The following is a 20571-nucleotide window of genomic DNA, read 5'->3' as shown; positions in this document are numbered from 1 at the left end:
GCGCGCGCGCGCGCGCGCATGCGCATCTAGTATGTGTGTGTTTATGCACCCTTGCTCACAGACATACTTGCTGGACAGCAAGAAGGAGGAGTGGCTGGGAAGAGTTGGGATCCTTTGCCGGTAAAAAGAAAGGTCATCAGGAGGGGCTGAGGCTCCACAGGATACTGTGAGGACACCACAGGATACCGAAGCCCGCTGAGAAAGCAGAAGGAGGTGTGGCATCAAGCTGTTCTTAGATGCAGGTGGGGTCTTTGAAATCAGATCTCCCTGAAGAAGCGCTCTTACACCCCTACCTCCTTCCATCTTCATTCTTCTCACGCTCAATTTTCCCCTCCCCCTCCACCCCCAGCGTTGGGAGTTGGTATTTTTAGAAGCTGCTTAGAGACCCAGGACTCCTTTCATTTCAGAATGAGTCCTCACTCCACTACCCCTCACCCTTCTCTTCAAAACCGGGTCCCATCCCTTATACAGTCTCTAAGGCGCCAGTCACAGCTTCTTACCTGCGCTCCAGGGACTTCAGCCCAGAGGTTCTGGCCCTGTATGCTAACACAAAATGCAGACTCCTTAGGAGCCTGGAAGGATCATTCAGGAGCCAAGCATATGGAGGAAATTATCTGGGGAAAGCCATACAGGATGCCCCAACAAACCCCTGGCTGTCCGGAGTCTGGTTCTCATCCTCTCCCACCACATGCATCTGTAGCCTCCTTGGGGAAATTGCCAGATTGAGACCCTAGCAATGGGGGAAAGAAGAGGAAAAGAAGATTTGAAACAATCCTTCAGTCCTTTTCTTTCTTCCTCTGAACAATTCATTTATAATAAAACCAGGACGGAGATGCCTCAGTGTATAAGGATATATGCAAATCAGCAAGATCTTAAGAGTTCCTCCAAAGCGGACTCCACTCAACCAGGTGACTGCTGAATAGACACCTAAGTGAAGATATTCAAAAGGGCCTTAGAAGGAAACTAAGCTATTTTACTGTGGACTTAAAGTGCTGGGGTCCAGTCAACCAAGGGCCAGGTTAGATTCTTCCCTGGAATAGCCAGTACAGGAGTGGGGTGGGGGTGGGGTTCTGGCATAGTGCTGAACTGTGAGCCCACCTGCCAGCTTCAGCCTGTAGAAAATGTTCTGTCCGTGGTGCTGAACCTACCAAAGTCTGGACCCTCCATTTTCAACTGGACCTGGGGCCTTTCTGCTGCCCTGCTCTACTCATCAGCCCAGGGCTCTCTGCCTTGTTCCTCCAGCCTATAACCCAGACCTAGCTATTTGCACCTCCAGAAGGTAAGCAGCCTTACTTCATGGAGTAAGAGTGGAGGAACCTGGCACCCATCTGGAAACTCCTGTTTTCTCCTCTGCTCCTCCCCAACCCCGTGTGAGGTGGGATAGAAGGGATGCTTCTCTCTACTTCTACCTTACTCTCTGCGGCATGATGGGAAGAACACCTGTTGGAGCTGAGCAGCTTAATCCAACATCTAATTATTTATTAGAAGTGATCTTCCAGGCATCCAATCCAACTTTACTGCAACTTCCATTTCCAAGTTACTGAAAGTTATACATCTAGGGGCTGAAAATTTGATCTCTTCCTTTTGCACAGATCCAGAAAGTACATTCATCCTGGCTAGACAGAGAAGGTCATCTCCTCCATGGAGAAGACTAAGATTGCTTCAGAGAATCAGGGCCAATCCCTCTCCTCGGAAAAGAGGACAAGGAAGGAGCAAAGAACAGTGGCAAGCCCTTCTGCTCAAAGGGACATTTCCAATTTGTCTCTTTCCTCTTCCGGTCTATCTCCTACTCCCCAGCTTAAGAAAAATAAACATCCCCAAGGTGAATTATTTTCTAGGACAATAAATTCACAGGCAAAAATAAGATGGAGGTTATATACAAGTGTTTACATTGTATTTTTCTAAGATAAAGGAAATATAAAATATTGAATTCATTGACTTTGAAAATTAAGCAGCAAAAACCTTTCATTAATACAAATATTCAGACTTTATGATACTCTGCTTCCTCCTCTGTAAAATAAGAGTGAAAATACTTCAGAGTTATTGTGAGGTCAGAATATAATTTATATATATATAAATTTTATATATATTTATATATATTATATGTATATTATATATATATATATATATATATATATATATATATTCCAGCACATAGTACTTGGCATATAGTTCTGGTATGTTTTATTATTCAACTTCATGGTTAATTAAGGTGAAAAACAGAAAGAAAAAAGGAAAGGATAAAGAAAAGTTAGGCGGTAAGATAGGAAGAGAGAGAGATAAAATTAGAGAGACAGTCATAGAGGAAAAGACATAATGAGGGATAAAGAAGGAGACAGTTTGTTGAGATGAATGTGACTAGAAAGTACGAGAGCCTGAAAGAAATGTGCTTGAAGAGACAGGAGTGTCATCAGGGCTGGCTGGCTGGCCAGCTGCCAAGTGCCCTCAGAGGTGACACTTACCTTGGTGAATTAATCATGGTCCGGGATCATAAACTTGACTTTAACAGCACTAAGAAAGAACCTATGTGTTGGAGGGTTGGAAAGTAGATCGTACTAACTCAGCTCCAATATTGCTATCTGATTCAAAGAACCAATGAATTAATATACAATGAGAAATGGAACTGCCAAGGAAGCCAGAATTCTCACATTACCATGTCCAGCAAATTCTTCCTTTGTAGGAAAATGTGCATAGGAAGCCAATTTATGACGCAAAGGCTGCTTTGAGAGTGTAAGGGGAGGCAGTTGGATGGTTTAAATATTTGAGGGCATCAGGCTCTGGTACCTTGTGCCTCCAAATTCCCAATAGGGATAAACCTGCCACTGGCACCTCAGTGACTGTACGAAGGGCCAGGGCTTGGAATGGGATCTATCAACATATGCTTCTCTGACTGTTTTTAAAATCCTAATTTTATTTCTGAAGAGCTCATTTTGAGATTGAAGCAGACCTTTTAAATTTAAATGACCAAAGTAATATAAACTGATAAAAAATTTTGTAAGTAAAAAGTAAAGATACCCATTAGTAATACCCTCATATAGTCCCATTTCAAATTTTAAACATGTTAATAGATTGATATGTACCCTTCCTGATATTTTCTATGCATACACACACACAAACACACACACCTTTACAGAAAATATATCTGTTAGTGAGGTAAATACTGTTGACTACTCAATACCTTTTCTCTTTTATATTTTTCATTGCTAAGAAATCCCCAGTTTTGTTCAGATGTTCATCTACTACAGTCCTTTGCTCAGAGAAGATGACCTTCTCCCCAAGTTCAGGGATGAATAAAGATTGTTATTGGTTAATCATTGTCATCCCATTCCATGTGTCAGGGTTAGCTTAGGCATGGGTATGTAACACAGCCCTGGCCTTCTGAATTAGAGATTCTGGAAAAGGTTTTCTCTCCTAATAGAAGGAATTGCCTAACAGGCAACATCCCACTTCTTCTCTGCATGTCATATCTGCAATTGACACCTGAAGTGGCTGCAACCATTTCAACATGATGAAGAGAGAGATATCAACACTTTGGTAAGATTTTTCAGTTGTAGTAACTGGAAACCTAACTAAAATTGGCTTAAACAAAAATGGTATTTTATTAATTTTATTCACATTATTTTATCAGTGTAACTGAATGAGCTAGATCTGCATAGAACAGCAACATTTTGCATTGGGATTGTTCTGGAGTTTTAGCTAATCACCAAACTTGGATTCTAAAAAGAAGTGCAGTTGAAATCCTAGAACTAAAAAAATACAATAACTGTATGTAACAAAATGGATGGATTTAACATAAGGTTAGACACAACTAATTCTAGAAGTAATAAGCTGAAAGGTTAGTATAAAATATCCATACTGAAGTATGTAGAGAGAGAAGAGAATAGAAAATGTAGATAAGAGAGTAAGAGACATATGAGACATAGTGAATAAGCCTAAACACATGGAATTAGAAAGAGGAAAGAGAGAGGATGGGAAAGAAGCAATATTTGAAGAGAGGGCAGTTGAAATTTTTCTAAAACTTATGAAAGACATTAAGACATATACTCAGGAAGTGTCATCAATCTCAAGCAGGATTAATGCAAAGAAAGCAATATCTAAACACCTCATAATAAAACTGCTGAAGACCAAAGATAATGACAAAAGAAAAAACCCTAAAAACAATTAGAAAGAGAAAATATGTACGTTACCTTCAAAGGAAGAACATTATTAAGACTAGCAACTGACTCCCCAACATAAATGATAAAATCAAGGAAATGATGGAATAACATCTTTAAGGTATTGAAAGAAAATATGGTTAATCTAAAATTTTATACCCAGTGAAAATATCCTTAAAAAATGAAAGAGAGGCACCTGGATGGCTCAGTTGGTTAAGCATCTCACTCTTCGTTTCGGCTCAGGTCATGATCTCACGGTTCATGAGTTCCGAGCCCCACAGTGGGCTCTGTGCTGACAGGGCAGAGCCTGCTTGGGATCCTCCCTCTCTCTCTCTCTCTCTCTCTCTGCCCCTCCCCTGTTTGCTCTTTCTCTCTCTCTCTCAAAATAAATAAATAAATAAATAAATAAATAAATAAATAAATAAATTTTAAATGAAAGAAAAATACATGTTTTCAGACACTCAAAACCTGAGAAAAATTTTCATCCATAGGCCCTCACTAAAAGAAATACTAAAGGAAATTTTTCAAACAGAATGAAAATAAACCAAGGAAGCACAACATGCAGGAAGAAATAAAGAGCAACAGAAAGGGTAAATATATGGGTAAAAGTAAATGAACAATGACTGTATAAAGCAATAATATTTTGTGGAATTCTAAGCATATGTAAAATTAAACTGCACCACAGAAATGGTACACAGGGTAGCAGCAGGTGAATAGAGTTAAAGTATTTTAAGGTCCTTTCATTGTCCAGAAAATGGTAAAAGAATTAATTTATACTAAACTTTAACAAGTCAAGAATGCATGCTGTAATCACCATAGTAATTATGGAAGAATAGTTAAAAAATATATATCAAATTAATGCAGTAAAATAATGGAATAATAAAAGGAGTCAAGGGATGCCTGGGTGACTCAGTTGATTAAGTGTCCAACTCTTGATTTCAGCTCAGGTCATGATTTCATGGTTCATGAGTTCAAGCCCTTCACTAGGACTGGGATCCCCTCGCAAAATAAATAAACTTTAAAAAATCCATCAAAAAAGGTTTAAAAGGTTAGAGGAAAAAGGAACATAGAACATGTGAGAGAAATATAAAATAAATACTACAATATCTTGAAGCTCAAATATATAAATAGCTATTAAATCTAAGTGAACTAAATACCTCTTTTAAAGACCAAAATTGTCAAATTGGTTTTTAGAAAGAAATTCATTGCTGCTTTAAAAAAAATCTTATATATAAGAATTTGGATATGTTAAAGAAAACAGTTGTAAAAAACATGGTACACAAACAGTAACTAAAAGAAAATCAGTAAAGCAAAACTAATATTATACAAATTAGACTTCAAGGCAAGAAGCATTATTAGACGCTGTATAATGGGGAAAATGTCAATAAACCAAGAAGATATAACAATTCTAAATTTGTATACACCTAATAACATAGTCTTAAAGTATATAAAAACACATCACACCACACCTCCACATCTGCAGTATAAAAACTAAAATTCCTGGGAATCCAAGGAAGACATTTTGGGCAAAAGAATGAACATGGAAGGTAGTGCACTCAGCGTTATGAACCCAGCATAGGAGTATCACTCGGTGTAATCAACTGCTGCTGCTGCGACACATAAATCTCCCCATATTTCAATGACTTAATTCAACAAGGTTATTTTTAGCTTTCATTATATGTTCAGTGTGACTTAGTAGGGACTCTGCTCCATTCACAGTCCTCAAAGGGAAGAAATTGACAGAGACTTGTTGACCCTATAGAATCGGGAACATGGGATGGGGGAAGAGGGTGTTGTATGAGCCATGCAAATCCCTATCTCAGCTCAAAAGTAACCCAAGTCGCTTCTGCTTATGGGGACTCTGCTTATGCATTGACTCATGGGGCATCAAGGTGGCTCAGTCAGTTGAGCATTTGACTTCGGCTCAGGTCATGATTTCACGGGTGGTTGAATTGGAGCCCTGTGTTGGGCTCTATGCTGACAGCTTGGAGCCTGAAGCCTGCTTTGGATTCTGTGTCTCTCTCTGCCCCTCCCCCACTCTCTCTGCCCCTCCCCCACTCACGCTCTGTCTCTGTCTCTCTCAAAAATAAATAAACATTAAAATAAAAAAAGATCACTGACTCTGGAGGCACCTGGGTGGCTCAGTCAGTTAAGCATCCAACTTCAGCTCAGGTCATGATCTTACTGTTCCAGAGTTCAAGGCCCTCATCGGGCTCTGTGCTGACAGCAAGAGCCTGGAGCCTGCTTCGGATTCTGTGTCTCCTTCTCTCTGAACCTCCCCTGCCCACGTTCTCTCTCTCTCTCAAAAATAAATAAACATTAAAAAAAAAAAAAGCATTGGGACACCTGAGTGGTTCAGTCAGTTAAGTGTCCGATTTCAGCTCACATCATGATCTCGAGGTTGGTGAGTTCGAGCCCTGCATCGGGCTCTGTGCTGACAGCTTGGAGCCTGAAGCCCGTTTTGGATTCTGTGTGTCTCCCTCTCTCTCTGCCCCTCCCCTGCTTCCTCTCTCTTTCTCTCTCTTAAAAATAAACATTAAAAAGAAAGTCAAAAGCCATCTTGAATAATTGAACCCTTCTGCCAGATTGTCTAATGGCCATTTGTTTTCGGGCCTGCTTCCTCTAAGTCCTCCTCATTGTCTGGCACGGGTTCGGAAGTACTCATCCCCACGAAGTCATCTTCTGTTAATTCCTCTGGTGTGGTGTCTGTTAGCTCTTAAATTTCTCCAAGATCCATATCTTTAAGGCCTTCACCCCCTCTACCCCTTTATTTTTTTGCAATCACAATCTCTTTCATGAGTTCCTTGATTGGCTCTCTTCGTAAATCTGGTGAAGTTATGCATAACATCTGGACACAGTTTTCTCCAGCAGGAATTTACTGTTTCGGGCTTGATGGCTTTCACAGCTTTTCTATAAAAGTGATGCATCTTCAGTAATTCTTCCAGACTTTCGTGACGTTCTCTCCATTGGGGTTCTGCCATAGCATTGACAAACCTTTCTGTGGGGTACCATGTGTAATGAGACTTAAAGGTCCTTATGACTCCCTGATCTGGAGGCTGAATTAGAGATGTTGTGTTTGGGGGCAAGTAGACCACTTGGACGCCTTTGTTATTGAACTCACGGGCTTCTGGATGGCCAGGGGCATTGTCCAATATCAAAAGAACTTTAGGGATGCCTGGGTGGCTGAGTCAGTTGAGCGTCTGACTCTTGATTTTGGCTCAGGTCATGATCTTAGAGTCATGGGATCGAGCCCTGTGTCAGACTCTGCCTTGGGGCATGGAGCCTGCCTAAGATTCTCTCTCTCCCTCTACCACTTGTTCTCTCTCAAAAAAAAAAAAAAAAACATTAAAAGGCCATCCCTAATGGCAAGATACTTCCTGACTTTTTAGGAACAATGCATAGATGAAACCAATCCAAAAAAGTGTTCTCATTGTCCAGACCTTCTTATTGTACAACCAAAAGACTAGCAACCAGTGTTTAGGGGCTCAGGCAGTCCTGAACACACACCTGACTGCATTTGCACAAAGCAGTAGTGTTGGCCTATCCCTTTCTGCCTTCAGTCTTGGTGCTTGCTTCTCTTTATTACTAATAAATGTTCTTCATGGAATATTTTCCCCCCAAGAACCAGGCACTTTCATCTACACTGAACACCTGTTCAGACAGATATCCTTTCTTCTCAGTGGTTTTGTTAATGGCACCTGGGAACTTGTCTGCCACCTCATGGCTGGCAGAAATGGCTTCTCCTGTTATCCTGACGTTTTTAAAGCCAAACCTCCTCCTAAAACTATCAAACCATCCTTTGCTGGCATTAAATTCTCCAACTTTCAATCCTTCATCTGCCTTTTGCTTCAAGTTGTGATAGAATGACTTCCCTTTTCTCAAATCATATTAGAGTCGATAGGTATAACTTTTTCATAGCAATCCTGTACCCACATAAACGCTGCATTTTCAATATGAGATAAAAAGGTATTTTGCAAAAAAAAAAATGCAAGGTTTTTGTTCTTGCTGGCATAGCTGCAGCGACTGCTTCACAAATTTCCTTTACTTTTTTTTTTTTTTAACAATAGTACTTACAGTGGATTCATTTATCTTGAATTGGGGGGCAACCATAGCCGCAGACCTCAATCTATGGTACATATCAAGCAGTTCAACTGGAACTGGGAGCGCTTCCAGCACCACTAGTGGCATTTCATATGGGTCCCATGGTGACATTCAAAGTTTACGGTATTGCACTAAACACAAAAAATACACAAGAACCACGAGAGATCACTTTTTACTCCAATACCCAATTTGCTGGAAAGACCAACTGCTCACTCAGAGATGATGGCCATCAATCACATGCTGCTTTTTCAAAACTGAAGCCTAGTTGATACACAGTGTTGCTTTCATTTCTGGTGTACAACAGAGCAATTCAACAACTCTATACTTACGCTGTAGTTACCCTCTTTCACCATACAACGCTATGACAGTACCATTGGCCATAGTCCCCATGCTGTACCTTTCATCCCTATGACTTATTCCTTCCATAACAGGAAGCCTGTATCTCCCACTCCCCTTCACCCATTTTCACTCATCCCCACATCTCTTTCTCCTCTGGCAACTACCATTCTGTGATCACACACTTTTTTAAGCAGATACTAGCAATGCTTGAGCTCACCACAATAGCAACAGGAGGTAGCTCCAAAATTATTGTGGTAGTACAGCATGCACTAAATTTTATGCAGTTATGATTTATACTGCACCTTTATCTTCGTCTGATTTCCCTGGTGTCACCTATGGTCTGTAAGTGTTTGTGTGAGTGAGTTTTGATCAGTTTTAACGTTTGTAATAGATGCGTGTATATCTTATGGTAGTAGATGATAAAATACACTAATATCTATGTATATTTTATGCATAGATGACACATCCAACTTTTCCTTAGTTTTCTGGAATGTCTGTGCTACGCAGTTGTCTGTGAGTTTTTTTCAAATGGTCACAAGTTTCCGAAAAGTTTTCCAATGTATTTATTGGACAAAAAAAATCTATATAAGTGGACCCGCACAGTTCAAACCATGTTGTTAAGGAGTCAACTGTACGTCCTCTATTGGTGTATGACACTATTTGAAAATTGTGTAAAAAATTATTTTTCAGGGCACCTGGTGGCTCAGTCAGTTAAGCGTCCAACTCTTGATCTCAGCTCAGGTCTTGATCTCAGGGTCGTGAGCTCAAGCCCTGCGTTGAGCTCCACACTGGGCATGAGCCTACTTAAAAAATAAAGTTTTTTTTCTACCTTCCCAATAATCTCTCCATTGTTTTGTCTTTAAAATACCATTTATCCATTTCCCTCTTTTTGTGTGTCTGTTTCTGTCTTCATTTCTCTCCTTGGCTCTCTTCTTTCTCTTCTCTCCCAAATAGCACCTTCCTTAACTTATTCAAAACTCCTAGAAGAGGTCCTATGGTGATACAGGGTTAAAAGAAACAGCTGTAGGGGCATCTGGGTGGTTCAGTCGGTTAAGCATCCTACTTCGGCTCAGGTCATGATCTCACAGTTCGTGAGTTCAAGCCCCATATCCAGCTTGTTATTGTCAGTGCAGAGCCTGCTTCAGATCCTCTGTCCCCCTCTTTCTGCCCCTCCCCTGATCTCACTCTCTCTCTTTCAAAAATAAATAAATATTTTAAAAAAGAAAGTAAGAGCTGTATCCTTTTACATAATGTGCCTTCGACTATAGACCATAGACAACTGTTCAAATGCAGCCTCTCACTCCTTACCCCCAAATATTTGTATCTATATTAATAAGGCCAGTAGGGGGAGGCTACATACTTCCACTGTGGCAAAAGTGGAAAACCAAACAATGAGTTACGATTTACACCCTCAGATGAAGACAGTTTTGGAGCCCTCTGAGAAGAGAAATGGAGCCTACATACATCACTCTACAATAGGACACTGGTCAGGGACAACATCCAGAATATTGCAACTTAAAGGAACATCAGAGCTCCACTAGTCCACCTGCCCATTATACAGATGAAGCAACTGAGGTCCAGTGAGGGAAAGACATTTGCCTGGGTCAAGGAGGAAAACTGCAAATCTTAGACTAGAACCTAGGCATCCTGATTAAAAATTTCAAGCCTATTGGGGTGAAGGACTCAGTTGGTTAAGCGTCTGACTTCGGGTCAGGTCATGATCTCACAGTTTGTGAGTTCGAGCTCCACGTTGGTCTCTGTGCTGACAGCTCAGAGCCTGGAGCCTGCTTCAGACTCTGTCTCCCTCTCTCTCTCTCTCTCTCTCAAAATTAAATAAACATTACAAAGTTTTTTTAAAAATTTAAGGCCTACTTATTCAGTCAAAGTTGGTTGGACAGACAGTATGTTACTTGCTGTACTAACAAATTAACACAAACTTGGCAGCTTAAAAGAATACACATAATAATATCTCACATATTCCATGGGTCAGTTTTGGGCGCAGCTTAGATGGGCCCTTTGCTCCGGGTCCCATAGCCTGTGATCAAGGTGCTGGCTAGCTGCATTCTCATCAATAACTCAACTAGGGAATAACTTGCTTCCAAGCTCATTCACATCATTGACAGAATTAATTTCCTGGTGGTTGTAGTCCTTGTAGGACTGAGGAGGCTGGCTTTTTTCCTGGCTCTTGGCTGGAGGCTGCCCATAGTTCCTTGCCGTATGAGCTTCCCAAAGTGGCTGCTCACTTCATCAAGCCAACAAGAATCTGTCCCTTCAAGGGTACCTAGTCCTTCTTTTAAGGATTTTTCATGATTAAGTCAGAATCATTTCACTTTTAATCTACTCAGATTCAACTGATCTGGGACCTTAACTTCATCTACAGAATTTCTCACTTGTGCTACATTCTACTAGTTAGAAGCAAGTCACAGGTCCCACCCACACTCAGGGGGAGGGGGTTTTAGAAGGGTATGCACACGAGGGAACAGGAATCCTGGGGACCATGTGAGGGTCCATCTGCCACAGACAAAAATATTTAAATATACTCAAGTGAAGGAGAGAGTAGTTATCAGGTGGATGCACATATCTCCCAAGAATGAATTGGACAAGCTGGTGGCAAATGAAGCAGGTCTGAGAGCTGCCAGATACAGAGGCAGCTGATTTCTCCTTAAAAAAAAAAAAAGTCTTGGGGCGCCTGGGTGGCGCAGTCGGTTAAGCGTCCGACTTCAGCCAGGTCACGATCTCGCGGTCCGTGAGTTCGAGCCCCGCGTCAGGCTCTGGGCTGATGGCTCGGAGCCTGGAGCCTGTTTCCGGTTCTGTGTCTCCCTCTCTCTCTGCCCCTCCCCCGTTCATGCTATGTCTCTCTCTGTCCCAAAAATAAATAAAAAACGTTGAAAAAAAAAAAAGTCTTTTCTTGCTCTCTTTTCCTCTTTCCTCCTGGGGTAAAATAATCTCTGGTTTATTTTATTTTATTTTTCATAGCATAGTGGCTGCGCTTTCCTTTTTGTAGACAGACTGCTCACCTCAGCCTCCTCATGGCATCTGCCCTTAAACTCTGGTCTCCCCAACACTCTGACTTGTCATGGTCCACATGGCCTGTCATGTCCACTCCGGCTTCTACTGTGTCCCTGAGTCTGCATGACCTTTCAGTTTACCTCCCGACAGCTAATTTTGGTTCATTCTTGGGGAGGAATCGAATTGTCTAGCTTGGGTCATGTCTGCTTCTGGTCCAAACGCCATGGTCAGTGGAACAAAATGGCCACTTTAGCAGGTGTGTGTGTGTCAGGACTTTGAACTTGCTGTTCCCTCTGCCTGGAACTTTCTTCCTCCAAATGTCTGCATGGTTTCCTTTCTCTCCCTTCAGGTCACCCTTGCCAAACTTCAGGTCTTCCCTGACCAACCTACTAAAAGTTACAGAACTTCTCCACCCTGGCATTCCTCCCCTAACCCTGGCTGGCTTTTCTCCACAGCACTTATCATCATCTGACCACTTTTATTCATTGACTGATAGACAACCTAATACGTGAACTGTGCGGAAGACAGTATTCGCAGAATTGCTGTAGTTGTGTTGAGAGTTTAGGAAAAACAACTAATGAAGATATCACAAACAAATCAAACAGGGAAAAGGGGAATGAGCTCCAGGAGAAATAAAAATTGTACAAGAAAGGAAGTATAATTATAGTTCACATTTGGCTCAATAGTGAAAAATATTCTAGGATGTAATGTATCTGCTAGTGATTTAACCTAAAATACAGCCACAGAAGAGGAAAGTTGGGAATGGGTTATATATCAGGATGTCTATCAATATCCATCGTTCCTGAACATACCTGTGCTGGGGTGTTTTTCCACTCCTATTGGGGCACACTGCTCTTTGGACTTGCCCAGGTCATCCTGGCGCTCCCCAGAGCTTTTCCTCTGTGTTAGATTTCCTTTTTACCAGATCCCAAGTTTCTCTTTACCTTTTTAAATTTAGCCCTTCATTATATCCTTTGGTGGCTTCCTGAGAAAGAGGACACAGGAGAAAAAAACCCTGAGACCTTGGGTACCTAAAAATGTCTTTCTTCTCTCTTCACACTTGTTAAACTGGTTATAGAATTCTAGGTTCAAAATTATTTTCCCTCAGAGTTTTGGAAGTAAGTCTCCCTGTGTTCTGGCTTCCAGTGTTACTCTCATTCCACATCCTTGGCATGTAACATCTTTTTTTCTTCCCTAAAAACTTGTATTTTCTCTTTGTTTTCACTATCCCAAACTTTCATAATGATGAGTCCTTTGTGTATTTCCTTCCATTCAATGCTCACTTGGAGGACTATCACAAACCCTAAAGTCATGTTTTGTGAAATTTTCTTGTGTGAGTTCTTTTTTTTTTTTTTAATGTTTATTTATTTACTTGAGAGAGAGAGCGAGAGAGAGAGAGAGAGAGAGAGAGAATCCCAAGCAGGCTCCATGCTGTCAGCACAGAGCCTGACACCAGGCTCGATCTCACAGACCTGGAGATCATGACCTCAACCAAATTCAAGAATCAGGACACTTAACCCACTGAGCCACCCAGGTGCCCCAAGTAGGTTCTTTGATAATTTCTTCTTTCAGTGTTATCTATAATTTTTTGTGTGGAATTTGCAGTGGTGAGACATTGAACTCCAGGACCAATTCTCTAGTTTTCTCATGTTTCTTTCAAATTCCATCTTCAGGATTTGGGGGTATTTTTTCCCTACTTTCTGGGAGATTCTTTGGCTTGATCTTCCAAATTTTATATTAAAAATTTAAATTTCAGGGGTGCCTGGGTGGCTCAGTCGGTTGAGCACTGACTTCAGCTCAGGTAATGATCTTGTGTTCACGGGTTCAAGCCCTGCATCAGGCTCTGTGCTGACAGCTCAGAGCCTGGAGTCTGCTTTGGATTCCGTGTCTCCCTCTCTTCTCTGCCCCTTCCCTGCTTGTGATCTCTCAAAAAATAAAATAAAATGTTTAAAAGGTTTTTTAAATTTAAATTTCAGCTCTTTTTTTTTTAATTCAGAAAGGGGGGAGGGGAGCAGACAGAGGGAGAGAGAGAAGCTTAAGCAGGATCCATGTTCAGCTTGGTGCCCATCATGGAGCTTGATCCCATAACCGTGAGATTATGACCTGAGCTGAAATCAAGAGTCGGACACTCAACTGGCTGAGCCACCCATGTGTCCCTCAACTCTTGTTTTTTTTAATTTCTAAGAGTTTTATCTTGCACTCTAAACAACACTTCCTCCCTTTTATATAGCATCCTGTTCTTGTTTCATGAATGCAAACTCTCTGGGGTATTGGATGACAACATTTGTTATGTTTGGCGAGCTGAATTATTTGTTTCCTCTAATCTAGTTGCTCTTGTTCTCTCACTCTTTCTTTCCTTCTGCTCCTTTTTCTTTCTTCTTTGTTTGCTTATTTTTATCTCTGCCTTTCACATAAGAGACTTTTACTAAATATCTGGGAATCATTGGCTGGTTATTCATGTGGAGAGTGAGGCGCACAAAACTGATTGAAAGATTTGAAAGATCTGAAGCAAGAAGCAGATTTGCTAACTTATATATTTCACTCTGGGTTGATCAGACAGTGAGCTGGCTTTTCAGTAAGTATAAAATTTTTCTTAAGGGTCTTTCTTTTTCTCCAGAACACAGTCACTCATACTTGGTACAAAAGCTTGATAGAAAGCTTTTCAAGGGGCTGAACTTCTTACCACTTATTATGCATACTTTTACTATTCCCCTGGATTGCAACATGGTACCTCATCTCCGCCTCTGCTGTTGCCTGGTACCCCCGAATCTGGAGGCTTTCTTGTTCTACCCTTCCACAGAGTAAACCTGCTATCTACTGCCATAGCAGAAATGGCTGTCTCTCAACAGTTCTGTGGGGGAAGAAAGGGAGAAGAGACTCTAGGTAGATATGGAAGACATTCTTGGCTGTTTTTTCTGAATGGCCTTGGCAAAGGATTGGCTTAGGCATGAGCATATGACACAATTCTAGCCAATGAGGAATGATGGAAAGTCAGCTGAGAGCTTCTGGAAGAATTTATCTCACTCTTTAAAAGGGTTATAAGAGAGCCATTTCCTCTCTTGCATCTGGACATTGGCAAGTGGGAAAGTGATGCTTGAAATTGCTTCCATTCTTTTTCAACCATGAGGAGAGGGCCAAAGAAACCACAGACAAGATGATATGATGCCCAGGGCGCCTGGATGGCTCAGTTGGTTAAGCATCCGACTTCAGCTCGGGTCAGGATCTCGCGGTTCGTGAGTCCGAGCCCCGTGTCAGGCTCTGTGCTAACATTTCGGAGCCTGGAGCCTGCTTTGGATTCTGTCTCCTCCCTCTCTTTCTCTCTCTGCCCCTGCCTCACTCATGCTCTGTCTCTTTCTGTCTCTCAAAAATGGATAAATGTTAAAAAAAAAAATTAAAGATGATATGATGCCTCCATGTCTTTGAAGCACTGGATTAACCATCTCTAAAACCAGCCTATCTAAATAAAGACTCCTCAAAACCTGGGGTAATAATCTCACTATACTTTAAGTGCTAAAATGTGGTCTGAAATCACCAGATTCAGCACCACCTGAGATCTTACTAGAAACGCAGAACCTCAGGCCTCACTCCTACCCACTGAATCAGGATCTGCATTTTAACAAAATCCCCCAAAGTTAGATATGACGCTAAAGTTTGAGAACTTTAGTTAGCTATCCTCCTTCTTATTTACAAACACATTCTAACTGACAGAGTGGGTGTAGCAGACAACTTTGCCTTTTTTTTAAAAAAAAGTGTACTTATTTATTTTGAGAGAGAGCACAAGAGGGGCAGAGAGAGAGAGAGGGAGAGAATCACAGGCTCTGTGCTGAGAGTGGGACTCCTTCCCACAACTCTGGAATCATGACCTGAGCCAAAATCAATGAAGCCACCCAGGCACCCCTAGCAGACAACTTTGAAGCCACACGTCACACCCCCTTGGCTCACTTTGATTCCAGCAACAGTTTCCGAGGGAGGAAGAATTCTGAAGCTGTCCCTGCCCCTGAGTTTCTTGACCTTGGACTATTCCTTCAAATACTAATGCAGTTACTGCTGTGAAGGAACTTTGCAGCTGGGATTAAGGTTATTAATTAGTTGGCCTTAAAACAGGGAAATTATCCCCAACTGGGCCTAATGTATCACTTGAGCTCTTAAGAGTAGAAAAGAAGTCAGAGAGACTCAGTGTGTGAGGGCTGGGCCTCATGTTGCCGGCTTTGAAAACGGAGGAAGAAAGTCACAAACGAAGAAATGCAGGCAGCCTCTTGAAGGTGAGAAGGACCCCCACCTGACAGCCAGTGAGGAGGTGGGAACCTCGGTTCTACAATTACATAGAACTGAATTCTGTCAATGATCTGGGAGGTGGATCCATTCCTAAAGCCTCCACAAAGGAACAGAGTCCTGCCAACACTTGATTTTGGTCTTGTGAGACAAGCAGAAAAACAGCTGAGCCCCATTGTGCCTGGACTTTTGAGTTACAGAAACTGCGAGATAATACTGTGAGATTATGCGCTTTCGCGCTGTTTTAAGCTGCTAAGTCTGTAGTAATTTTTTTTTTTTTTTGGGACAGAGAGAGACAGAGCATGAACGGGGGAGGGGCAGAGAGAGAGGGAGACACAGAATCGGAAACAGGCTCCAGGCTCCGAGCCATCAGCCCGGAGCCTGACGCGGGGCTCGAACTCACGGACCGCGAGATCGTGACCTGGCTGAAGTCGGACGCTTAACCGACTGCGCCACCCAGGCGCCCCTGTAGTAATTTTTTATGGACAGTACAGTTAGGGTGGACAGCTCTGGGTAAGCCTAGATTTACCTCTAACTGGCAGCGTCCCACTTCAAACATATGACGTGTCTCTCTGTCCTGCCTCAGGACCTTCTCCAATATCATGGGAGCCTACCTGGCACAAAGGAGGCCAGAAGGGTAAGGAAGTTAACAGCCCTAAGGAAAACACTCAACCAGGGGATGATGGGGGCCAGTAGATAATTGCTTTAGCTTTAACCTTTTAATTCTGGGAGGCATTTGTACACTTCTTAGAAGGCAGGATCAAAGCCCCATTATCAACGGCAGCAACCTCCATAATGTACCATTAGTTTGGCTTTTCTTTTTTGTCTCATTCTCCTTCCCCACTCTCACTTCCTAGGATTCCCTCCCCAATGCCCTCCTTGCTCCCGAGTCCCTTGGTCAATCTCTGCTTGAGATTGATAGGCAACCAATAAAGTGCTCCATGAACTCATCATCTTGCTTAGAATTAAAAGGTAATTTATTAAAAGATTAATCCAGTGTTTCACACTGAAACCAGGCCTCAAGGAAAACTGAAACTAGAGATTCAATACCACTAAGTTCCTCGCTGTCCCTGTTCCTTCCCCAATGGTACTATATATATATATATATATATATATATATATATATATATATTTTTTTTTTTTGAGAGAGAGAGAGACAGAGATCCGAAGCAGACTCCATGCTGTCAGTGTAGGGCCTGATGCAGTCTCGCTCCCACAAATGTTTCCACCAACCACGAGATCATGACCTGAACCAAAGCCTCTTGCTCAACTGACTGAGCCACCCGGGCACCCCAATTAACGGTACTACTTTTAGAGAGAAAGATTGAACCTACCCTCAGTACCAGCGAGAAAAAAATCCCAGAGAAGGGTTATAATTGATGACCCTTGGGTGGGTGTCCATGATCAGTACAGTGGGGAATGGGCACTATCATTGGTTCCTTGTGGGTCAGGCTCCTAGCCCCAGATCAAACCATTATGGCTGGGTGGTAGTGTCTGGGATTCCAGACATGGCCAGTGGAGGCCACCATTACATTGCAGGGCATTTCTGGAAATAGTGGAGGGATGGAGAGCTGGGGAAAACACCTGCCAGTTTTCTAAAACCATCACCAGTCACTCCCACTTCTTGCTTCCTCTTTCATGAAGCTTTCCCGGCTTCCCATTCCTCCGCCCAACCCCAAAATGCTGGTGTTCCTGAAAGTTCCATCCTTATTCTTTTTCTCTTCCCATTCTTACTCATTTCCAGAACCATTTAATACCATGGTAGAGCAAGGTCTTCTCCCCAAGTTTCAATCCACTGCAAACATTTAATCAAATCTAGTCATGGTAATTCCATCCCCTTTGGCAACAATTTTTTTGGGATGAACGGGCAGGCCTATACCAGATTAAACTGATGAGCTTTAAGGAGAAGCTTGCTTAGCCCTTCTAGGAAAGAGAAATGGGTCTTACTGTTGCCTGTTGGTTGGGGAAAGGGAGCATGCTGCCTCAGCTGTCCCCAAGCAGTCATTTTGTGATATGAGGAGAGCCAGTTTGGGTAGGTTTTGGTATGAAGTCAATGGTGAGCACAGCAGAGCAGTGAGACGGAAATATTTCAGGTTCCTAATGATGTTGTTTGAACCAGGGAATCTACTCACTCTGCCCTACCATTGGATGTCCTGCATTATGAGATGATACATTTCCATATTGCATAAGCCAGTGTGAATCAGGTGTCTGCTGCTTGGAGCTGAAGGCATCCTACTTACTTCACACTTACTACTATGAATTCTCTCAAACTCGCTTTCCTGGGCTCCAGACCTACCCACATTCCCCAACTTTTCTCCTCCTCTTCCTGGGTTTCTACAATTTTTTTTTTTTTTTTTTTACTTAAATAAGAATCAGGTGCCTGCTATTATGCCAAACCTTATTTCAGACACAGCAGCTAGAGCAAGGTTGCTGTCATCATGGACCAGTGAAGGAGGCAGACAATAAACAAAACTATTTTCTGAATAAGTAAACTCATGAATAATGCAGAGTAAGAACTCAGTGTTGAGTGAGGAAGGTGTCATTGCCTATAGAATATCACACCAGAGACTGGTTGGTATTCACTCAGCAAACAGCCCTGGGAACTGAGTGTCAGACCCTGTTCTTCAGCCCCCCTTTGGAGTCTAGAAGGGTATTAAGACCCAGGGTCTGCCGTCTGGCGCCCAGAGTCCGGAAAGAATGGCCAACATGTACCGAGTGCTAATTTTGCCAGGCCCTGTTTAAAGTGCCTTTCGGTAACTATCTCATTTGGTTCTCACCGATCCCAGGAGTTTGTCCAAAGACAAACAGCCCTGTACAACAGGCCTGGCACCAGCAGTCTGGCCAGTGACAAGAGCTCTTGGGTTTAGGCCCGGTCCGTGTGACTTTGTGCAAGTCACGGTCTCCCTTGTCCTCCCACGCTCTAGCCAGTGCCTGTAGCATCTGACTCCTGGGGTTTTCCCTCCCCAAGTTTCGGAGGCTCCCCGGGGTGCGAAAGGGGGTCTGAGTGCAAAGAAGGGAGGTCACTGAGAACAGCAGGAAGAGGGTCGGTGAAGTCAGTAAAGAGGGACCAGTAGGGAAGGAGATCCACGGCAAGAGGGTCAGACTCCGACATTCGCATTCTTCCCTACCCTGCCCTCTGCTCCCACGCCCTCGGGCGCCGCCGCCCGGACCTTCTCCTGGGCTCCGGAAGGAGGGCATTCCCTTTCCTCCGCCAGGTGCCTCTACGCTGCTGGCCCGGGCCGAAGGGAGACGAGTGCTTCGTGAGCCACGCCACCCGATTAGGCCCCTGCTCCTTTGGCCCAGGGCACTCGCAGTTCTGCCACTCTTCGCGTCCAGTTCCCCCTCGACTCCTGACCACTTGGTCTGCGCCGCCTGCATTCTCAGTGTGCCGGGCCCGCCCGCACTGCGGGGGAGAGGCCGGGAGCCGCCCACGCCGCGCCCGGTGCTCGGCGTCGCCGTCTCCCTGGGACGCGCGCGGGCTGCACGACGCGCGGGAGCCGGGCGGGCAGCCATGGCGCGGCGCGCGGGGAGGTAGCCGGGCGGGCCACGGGGAGCGCAGGGGCCGCCATGGCCCGGCGGCGGCGCCGCGCCTGCATCGCGCTGTTCCTGGTGCTGCTTTTCGCCTTCGGCACGCTCATGGGTCTGCGCACGCTCAAGGCTCCGGACGGACTGCCGGCGCTGGGCCCGGGCCTGGAGCTGGCGCCCTTTGAGCGACGCCCGGAGGGAGTCCCCGCGCCCGCCGCCCGGGCCCCGGCCGCCCCCGCCGCGCCGCCGCCTCCGCCGCCCCGCACTGCCGGCCCGGGCAGCCCCCCGGGCCCGGCCCCCGCGGAGGCCGAGCCCGCCCCCGGGCAGAGTCTGCGCGTCTACTCGGACCTGCACGCCTTCTACTACTCCTGGTACGGGAGCCCGCGGCGCGAAGGCCACTACATTCACTGGGACCACGTCATGGTGCCGCACTGGGACCCCAAGATCTCGGCCAGCTACCCCCGCGGCCGCCATAGTCCTCCCGACGACTTGGGCTCCAGTTTCTACCCGGAGCTGGGGCCCTACAGTTCTCGGGACCCCGACGTGCTGCGGGAGCACATGACCCAGCTTAAGGAAGCCGCTATCGGTGAGTTCCCCCCACCCCCGGGCGGCCCTGTCCCCCAGCCTCGCCCTTCCTCGTTTCCACGCCACAACTCCCACTGGTCCTGTCACCGAGCCTCTGGTCCCACTCACCCTTCTGTCTGGCTTCTTACTCCCTCCCTTCTACTTTCATTCAGCGCTTACCACGCGGCGCCGCCCCCACCTTCTAGTATTAGGTCTCCCCCTACTCTGCCTTCTGACCCCTTACAACAGGGCCCTTTCGTAGGGCAGAGCTGCTGGGAGGGCCAGTGGAAGAAGGCATTTGCTCCGAGCTGTCCCAAGAAGGGACAGCAAAGAGAGGGAGCAAGAGTCTTCCTGTCTCTTGGGCTTCTAGTCTTGGGTAAGTGAGGCCTGGGTATCCTGGCCCTGCAGGAGTGAGGTTCAGCGGAGTCACGCCTGGGATGGCCTCAGCTTTCACACAAGATACAGAAAGTTTGCCCATGTTGTATGATGGACCCTGCTCTGTTTGCAGTGGGGGGGGGGGGGGGCGGCAGCAGCTTTTCATCAAGTACTCTGCTTGAAAAGAGGTTCCTGGGAGCCTCTTTTGTAGGCAGGTTCTGGTGGGGAGGCT

At 44.4% G+C, this 20571-nt stretch overlaps 1 protein-coding gene across 2 annotated transcripts in view; it reads left to right on the top strand.

Annotated features, from left to right (window-relative positions):
• The window catches only part of LOC131504993 (glycoprotein endo-alpha-1,2-mannosidase-like protein), an 85486-nt gene that overhangs the window by 59669 nt on the left and 5246 nt on the right, over window positions 1-20571 (top strand). Inside the window, exon 1 of one of the 2 annotated variants that reach the window (XM_058718009.1) lies at window positions 19315-19986. The exons of the other annotated variant lie outside the window; for it this stretch is intronic. Within the exon in view, the coding sequence (XP_058573992.1) occupies window positions 19443-19986 (544 nt within the window). The 5' untranslated portion in view covers window positions 19315-19442. Of the gene's footprint in view, window positions 1-19314; window positions 19987-20571 lie in introns of those variants that run through there. 2 annotated transcript variants of the gene reach the window in all.

This window comes from Neofelis nebulosa, chromosome 2, assembly GCF_028018385.1.
Source record: "Neofelis nebulosa isolate mNeoNeb1 chromosome 2, mNeoNeb1.pri, whole genome shotgun sequence".
Taxonomy (NCBI): Eukaryota; Metazoa; Chordata; class Mammalia; order Carnivora; family Felidae; genus Neofelis; species Neofelis nebulosa.
Note: the sequence above shows the minus strand (reverse complement) of the source record. Positions and strands in the feature narration are given on the sequence as shown.